The sequence below is a fragment of the Nicotiana tabacum genome, chromosome 15 (genome assembly GCF_000715075.1).
Source record: "Nicotiana tabacum cultivar K326 chromosome 15, ASM71507v2, whole genome shotgun sequence".
Lineage (NCBI taxonomy): Eukaryota > Viridiplantae > Streptophyta > Magnoliopsida > Solanales > Solanaceae > Nicotiana > Nicotiana tabacum.
The window spans coordinates 112,854,041-112,862,353 of record NC_134094.1 but is presented as its reverse complement, the minus strand read 5'-3'; the positions used below and the strand labels follow the sequence as shown (position 1 = coordinate 112,862,353).

The window sequence follows — 8,313 nt, the reverse complement described above, 5'->3', positions numbered from 1 at the left end:
AGTATATATGGCAGCAACTTGCCACGCTTCAGATTCTATTAAATGCATTACGTTTCATGTATGAATGTCAATGTTAATGCAACTTGCATTGACATCCGTTTTTCGTTTTAAATCTAACCATTAATTGCATGCTAATTAATTTAGTTAATAATCTTAAATGGCAATGTCATTAAGTTTTGATTCCAATTCTTTATTTCCGAACAAATTATAAAGCTCTTTGATGGACACTAAGTTTTATTCACTGCTCGAAGGTGGTAAACATACATGTAAGTTTTTCAACTCCTCTTTTTCTATGAGATTTCGATGGTTATTTTTTTCCAATATTTATTATTTTTAGAAACAAATCTTTTCGCTCTTTATTAAGCCATAATTTATTGGTTCCTTTGAATTGCTTTTTTATTTTTTTTTATTTTAAAATAACGAAATTGGTTTGAAGTATTTGATAGATGAATATATAACATGCGCGCGTGTTGCAATTTTAAGAATTTGTAAGTGCAGCTTTCAACGTATGTTTTGGCGTTTTCACTGTATTCTTTATCTAATTTTTGTATTATAGCACCTAATACCATTAACATATTTTTGAAACATTTGCAGTGGAAATATGATTTCAAGATTAATTATGGTTGTTGCTCTTGTGGGTTCTCTTGTTTGTGGAATTAGTGGCGAAGGGACTTATAGTAGGAAACTGTTCGGAGGTGGAATTGATCCTGTATTAAGTGGAGGTATTGATAGTTTCCCTTAAATAAATTCCATTGCAAACTGATCATATAAAATGTAATCAACATCCATTTGGTTTTGGTTTTGGTACTGCAGCAGATCCACTTCCATTTGGCATGAATGATTTTCCTGCTGGTCAATCAAATAGTCCATTCGATTATGGTCCTGTATTTGGTAGAGATAATGTACTTCCATCTGGCGAGAATTATCATCCTGGATCCAGGCAACCAAGTGATCCATTTGGCGGCATGAATGATCATCCATTATAATACCAGATATGATATATAGTTATTAGGATGATAGAATGGTAATTCAGTCTTGTAATAATAGAACCTCCTGAACAAGCATTCTACCTTGTTTGCCTTCTTAAAAGTTTGACAAGAAATTAAATACAATGAAACTCTCGCGTTCCAATTACTTTGAATTTGTCCTAATTTTATTAAGGGTTAATTAACTTTGTTTACTACAAAACATTAATCTAACAGTAACTCTTACGCTAAAAAAAAATCTTCTTTTTCTTTTCCTTCCATATGCCAATAATTGGATCGTGCTATTTTGACATACAGTAAATGCACTGTTTGGAAAATGTAATACTCGGTTCAAACTTAGTGTGACAATGTTATTAGTCTTCCCGCAAGAGAAAGTCAAATAAGACTAGACTTGTGTCACAAACAAGTTGTCAACGGTTGTAGATTTCAAACCACATTACCCCTTTAAAATTATAGAATATAATATTGTAACAGAATTAATGGTGTCACTGTGAAATTTGGTAAGTTATTTACAGTGATAGGAAACAAGGTTAGTTTAATTGAGACAAAAAAATCTGTGCAAGGAACCTCAAACTAGTTTTTAGTTGTTGAAAGATTTGAAGTTGAGTGTCAAGCAGAAGGAACTTCAAACATCTTTAATTTGACTGTGAAGTTATAAGGTAATATTAAGTTAAAAAAATATGGTAGTACTATTGTCTTGTATTCACTGAAGTTAAGAAATAATCTTAAGAGAATATGGTAGTACTATTTTCTTCCACTAAATGCAAATTTCTGACAAGACATAGAGCTAACCTGAATCATCCCATGTGCCCCAAAGAGAAAGAAAACAAGACCAGCCATACATCAGTCTCTCAGCAGCATGAGAAACTTAGAACACCTCCGAATATCAAAGCAACCATTAATCCCCTGTTGCATGACCCTTACTCTTTTGTCCAGAAATTTGAAATTAAACGTCCCTTAGATTTATCAATCCGTTGTATATATGATTAACTTGCATGCATGCACATCGTAACAAAGTAGATCATAAACATTAAAAATGCAATGAACAAAAACAATCAAACTAAAGAGAACATAAAAGAGTAAATAACTACTTTGTTCCATTAGATAGATAAGAAGTTGACATTATCACAAAGTAGTTTATTGTACTCCGTCAAAATACGGACACAAGTCTCAGGCCATGTTGGTGCAGTCAGTGGCCTTGAACGAGACACTCATATTTTCTAAATCATAGGCGACTAAGAAGTTGGTTTGGGTCACACTGCCGAAGAAAGCCTCGTTTTCAGTTGGACGAAATGCTAGGCACTGATATCCTTGAGGATCTGGATGCATTATGTTCTCGACGGATAAAGGTAGATCAGCACCCAGAAGATGCATTGTGATTGGAGGAACGTCAGTGGAATTCAAAGCTCTGTAACAGAGTACAGTTGAGCTGCTGCCCCCGTCCACCACTGGTTCTACATGGATAGCTTGTCTCACCACTAAAATAAGCTGGTTGTATAACCACGTAGGAAGGAAAGTGAAGGTGGTTCCTGAATCTATGATTATGTTCCCTACTTGAAATGTGGTAGAGGAATTGTTAAGAAGCTCCAATCTAATATTCCCAATACTAAGGCCTATGAGGGTCAAGTAATAAGATGGTCGGGAGGGTTTAACAAGAAGCGGAGTGACATGCGTCCCAGGTCCCGAAACGTCAACCTTGTCACCAAAGCTAAGCTTGCTTGGGACATCTAACTTTGCCAAAGGCACAAAGCAGAAGGAGAACCTTTGGTCAAAAGTCGACGCAATTTGGGAAACTAAAGAGAAGGAAGAAAAACCGAGCCCCACAATGCCGGATAACCCTGGGTCCCTTGAAGTTGATCTTGAGTTACGTCCACATCCGAAAAGGATATTGGGAAAGGAGATTTTTTCACCAGACGATGAGTAGAGAGAGAGAGTTTCTGTAGCCACTTCACCGGACGAAGAACTCTTATCAACGTAATCGACATAGTAGGTGCAGATACCTCCCTCGCAATGTGCAAACTCAGAGCATTTTGGCGAGTGGCAAGGTTGTTCCTCATAAGTAGAAGAATTTGTGGGTGCATAGATGGGAAATTTCTGGTTGTAGCACTGACATGGCTGGCATTGTATCCATATGAAGCCACTACCAGTATCAGCAACTGCAAGCTGAAATTGCGGAGGTGTTCCCACTGAAAAATTCAGAAGGTAACTACCACCAAAAGCATCAGGGATCAAGTCTGCTGAGGCTACGTGATTGACTAATGGTGACAACTTTGACGAAGGGTGGATTAAGTCGATGCTAAATCCACGGCCAATCGTAAAAGTTTTGGCCCCATCTACACGTAGTGAAGAGTAGATGAGATTAGTGATAAGTGAGATTAAAAAGGAAAAAGTAATAATCAGAAGGGTGGAAGAAAAGAGATTGGAAGTAATTTTTAGGGCCATAGTGATTCAGTACTGGAATGCTGGAGTTTAGTTGTGTTTTGAAAGAAAGAATGTGGCCTATATTTATGGGCAAATTGTTCCCCACAACCGAGATCATAGTATAAACTTCGACAATTACTATGAGAGGGATATAGTACCAACCTCTGCAGTGCATGGGGAAGGTAAATAACAAACAACTCTATTAGTTAAACTTCAAAGGCAACCTAGCTAACTTTGGCTGCCATCTAGTATATTAAAGTTTTAGCAGTATTATAATTGTTATTGAAACTTACAGCTTATCTAATATACTCAGCTCGTTGACCCTGTGAATTTTTTCGCTACTAGAAATCCGATAAAAAGTGATCAAAAAAATCGACCAACGTTGGTCGGTAATGGCCAAAAACCGATCAAAATGCGACCATTTATGTGTAGACGGTATTTTTGTGGTCGGAAAGGCATACCGACCAAAGTTGGTCGGAAATTACCAACCAACTTTGGTCGATCAAATAAATTCAAAAAAAAAAATATTACAAAAAAAAACCGACCAAAGTTGGTCGGTTTTTTAATTATGTATTAAAAAGATTCACCATTTGGGAATCGAACCGGGGTCTGTACTGTGGCAGGATACTTTTCTACCACTAGACCATTGGTACATTTTATTTTAACACTGTTTTTTATATGATTTATACTCTTTAATTGTATTTTCGCACGAAAATAACTGACCAAAGTTGGTCGGTTTTGTTAAAAAGTAAAATTACCGACCAAAGTTGGTCGGTTTTTTTAAATGACCGGCCGAATAGACCGACCAATTTTGGTCGTTTTTTTTAATATTAATTTTTATTTATTTTAATTGAAAAACCGACCAAAGTTGGTCGGTTTCTTGAAAAATAAATTTCGCGAGACTCAAAAATAGTTTCCCGTATTTTCGCGCCAATTTGGTCGGTTTCGTAAAAAAAAATTAAAAAAAAAATATTTTAAAAAACCGACCAACTTTAGTCGGTTTTTTGGTCGATTTTTGGATTTTGGTCGGTTTTTGGACTTTGGTCGGTCGGTTTTTTATCGAATTTCTAGTAGTGTTTCTTCAATGTAATTCCAATGCATATTCCTTTTGAAAGTAGTTTTACAGCCATACTATTCATATGCATATTCCTTTTGAAAGTAGTTTTACAACCATACTTTGGTTTGCTTAAATGTAATATTCATATTCCTGTATCCTAAAACTCTTCAACTAATTAACTCTATAGTTCCTCCGTTTGAAGTATTTTACAATCACAGTCTGTTTGCTTAGATTTTTCGTTTGGTTTTATGGTAAATCATAACGCTGCAATATGAATGGATACAGTCGATTCCGATTAACTTAAGATGGGAAATAAAACATAAAAAGGATAAAGATATGATTAATTTCAAGCATACATAAGAAACTAGTATCGATTTCTATATTATTGATATTTTTTTTGGTATGAATAATAAATTCAGACGAATCCATAAATATTGTAATTTAACGATTTTAAATCTAACAAAGTATATATAGCTGCAACTTGCCAGGCTCCAGATTTTATAAATGCATTTACGTTTCGTGTATAAATGTCAATGTCAATGCAACGTGCAATGACATCAGTTTTTCGTTTTAAATCTAAACCATTAATCAAATGCCAATTAATTTAGTTAATAATCTTAAATATCAATTCCTTTATGTTTTGATTCCAATTCTTTATTTCCGAACAAATTATAAAGCCCTCTGATGGATACTAAGTTTCATTCACTAGAAGCCGGTAAACTTACATGTAATTTTTCCAGCTCCTCCTTTTCTATGAGATTTCTATGGTTATTTTTTCCCAATATTTATTACTTTTAGAAACAAATTTTTTCTTCCTAGTTTCAATTTGGTTACAAACAGACATACTTTGTCTTTTTGCAAAATTCTCCTTTTATGACATTTATTTTTTTCTTTTATACTTTAATCTGAAAATAAAATGATCGAATCCATTATAAGTTTATAACTATGGTTCCGACCTGCCAGGTCCAGATTATATTAAACCTTATGTGCCGTGTCTAAATTTGTTACAAGACATAATTTTCTTTTGTTTATTTGCACATACCATTTTTTTTAATTTCTCGCACGTTTTTTTTATTATTTTCACTCGTCTTTGTTACACGGTTGAATTATGTGTAAGGAGTACTCACAATGGACAATTTGAAATCCCAAGGGTGACAGTCCCCTTAACTATTTAAATCCTTAAGTTGCATATTTACAAAGGGGAGAGTGTGGATCACCTATGTGTGACCACTTTCATAAACGGTCGAACCTAGACCTTTCAGCTTTAATGTTATGTGTGTGTGATTGACTATATTAGTATATGTTTACGTTGTATTCCTTCTTATACTTTGAATCAAGTCTTTATGGAGTTGTATGTGTTATCTAGTCTACCTTTTTATTTGAAAGTAGTGGCAATTTTACTGCATGTACAACTTAATTACTTAGGAACAAATAAACTCATTTTACATGGAATTTTGGTTTTTAAAAGATGTTAAAAATAAAAAAAAGGCAACCTCTACTGTACCTGAAAAGAGACTACAATTACAATGAGAGGGATATAGTACCAACCTCTGCAGTGCATGCGGGATATTTCGTTTTGAATCCAACCATTAGTTAAATGCTAATTAATTTAGTTAATAATCGTAAATGTCAATGTAATTGAGTTTTGATTCCAATTCTTTATTTCCGAACAAATTATAAAGGCTTCTGATGGACACTAAAGTTTCATTCACTGCTCGAAGCTGGTAAACATACATGCAATTTTTTCAGCTTCTCTTTTTCAATGAGATTTCGATGGTTATTTTTTCCCCAATATTTATTACTTTTGGAAACAAATCTTTTCGCTCTTTATTAAGACATATATAACTTATTGCTTCTTTTGAATTACTTTTTTTTAATATCGAAATTGGTTTGAAGTATTTGATAGGTGAATATATAACATGCATGCGTGTTGCAATTTTAAGAATTTTATAAATGCAACTCTCGACGTATGTTTTGGCGATTTCACTGTATTTTTTATCTAATTTATGTATTATAGCACATAATATCATTAACATTTTTTTGAAATATTTGCAGTGGAAATATGATTTCAAGATTAATTATGGTTGTTGCTCTTGTGGGTTCTCTTATTTGTGGAATCAATGGCGAAGGAACTTATAGTAGGAAACTGTACGGAGGTGGCCAAATAATTATCTCACACATGAAGGCGGAATTAATCGTGCATTAAGTGGAGGTATTGATAGTTTCCCTAAAATAAATTCCATTGCAAACTGATCATCTCAATTTTGGTTTTGGTCCTGCCGTTGATCCAGATAATATACCTCCATTTGGAGTGAATGAAATTCCTGGACAATCAAATAGTCCATTCGATTATCGTCCGGCATTTGATAAAGATAATGTACTTTGGTTTTCCTTCTGATCCAGCTAATAAAATTCCATTTGGCATGAATGATCTTCCATTATAATACCAGAATTATGATATACTTATTAGTATGAGAGAATGGTAATTCAGTATTGTAACGATAGAACCCCTGAACAAGCATTCTACCTTGTTCGCCTTCTTAAAAGTTTGAAAAGAAAATACAATGAAACTCTCACGTTCCAAATTTAAATTTGTCCTAATTATATTGAGGGTCAATTAACTTTGTACTTAATTCGCTTTTACTAGAGAAAACTAACAATAACTCTTACGCTAAAAGAATTTCTTCTTTCTCTTTTCCTTCCATATGTCAACAATTGGATCGTTCTATTTTGACATACTGTAAATGTAATGTTTGGAAAATGTAATATATACTCGGTTCAAACATAGTGTGACATTGTTATTAGTCTTCCTGCAAGAGAAAGTCAAATACGACTAGACTTGTGTCACAAACAAGTTGTCAACGGTCGAAGATTTCAAACCACATTGCCCCTTTAAAAATAGCTAGAAATATGACATATAATATTGTAACAGAATTTATGTAGCGTAAAAGATGAAAAATAGAACACCTCCGAATATCAAAACAACCATTAGTCCCCTGTTGCATGCCCCTTCCTCTTTTGTCCAGAAATTTGAAATTAAACGTCCCTTAGATTTATCAATCCTTTGTATATATGATTAACTATGAATTTGTACTGTTACGGAATCCATCCCGATCTGGTACCATATATCCAGTAAATTCAGCAACAATGAATATTTGTGTCAAAAATTCACGTTAAAAAGTTCTTGTTGGTTAATATCGTTTCCTTTTGTCGCTTGCATGCACATCTTAACAAAGTAGATCGCATAAACATTAAAAATGCAATGAACAAAAACAATCAAACTAAAGAGAACATAAAAGAGTAAATAACTACTACTTTGCTCCATTGGATAGATAAGAAGTTGACATTATAACAAAGTAGTTTATTGTACTCCGTCAAAATACGGACACAAGTCTCAGGCCATGTTGGTGCAGTCAGTGGCCTTGAACGAGACACTCATATTTTCTAATGTGATTTCAAGATTAATTATGGTTGTTGCTCTTGTGGGTTCTCTTGTTTGTGGAATTAGTGGCCAAGGGACTTATAGTAGGAAACTGTTAGGAGGTGAAATTGATCCTGTATTAAGTGAAGGTATTGATAGTTTCCCTAAAATAAATTCCATTGCAAACTGATCATAACAAATGTAATCAGCATCCATTTGTGTCACGATCCAATTTCACCTATAGGTCGTGATGGTGCCCAACACTACAGCTAGGCAAGCCAACTAATAATTTAAACCCATATTCAATTCTTTTAAAATTAATCGAGTAATTAAACTCTTCTTATTTGCCGGAATTTAGACAATATAAAAAGATTTAGTAAATTAAAATAACCAAAAACAGAATTTAAATCCAAATATTCCACTAGTGT

General features: G+C 33.8%; 1 protein-coding gene and 1 long non-coding RNA gene across 2 annotated transcripts; one reads left to right on the top strand and one right to left on the bottom strand.

Annotated features, from left to right (window-relative positions):
• The first annotated feature begins 215 nt into the window (after positions 1–215).
• LOC142169921 (uncharacterized) lies at positions 216–1,134 on the top strand. Its single transcript, XR_012699553.1, has 3 exons — positions 216–266; positions 595–722; positions 814–1,134. It is a non-coding gene; the product is annotated as an uncharacterized LOC142169921 (long non-coding RNA).
• A 928-nt stretch (positions 1,135–2,062) lies between these two features.
• LOC107816238 (aspartic proteinase CDR1-like) lies at positions 2,063–3,477 on the bottom strand. The gene has a single exon (XM_016641937.2). The coding sequence runs from the start codon at positions 3,426–3,428 to the stop codon at positions 2,157–2,159; it is 1,272 nt and encodes a 423-aa protein (XP_016497423.2). The 5' UTR covers positions 3,429–3,477; the 3' UTR covers positions 2,063–2,156.
• Positions 3,478–8,313: the final 4,836 nt, after the last annotated feature.

Coding starts and splice junctions, on each gene's coding strand:
- LOC107816238 (XM_016641937.2), bottom strand. CDS start 3,428: ATGGCCCTAAAAATTACTTCCAATCTCTTTTCTTCCACCCTTCTGATT.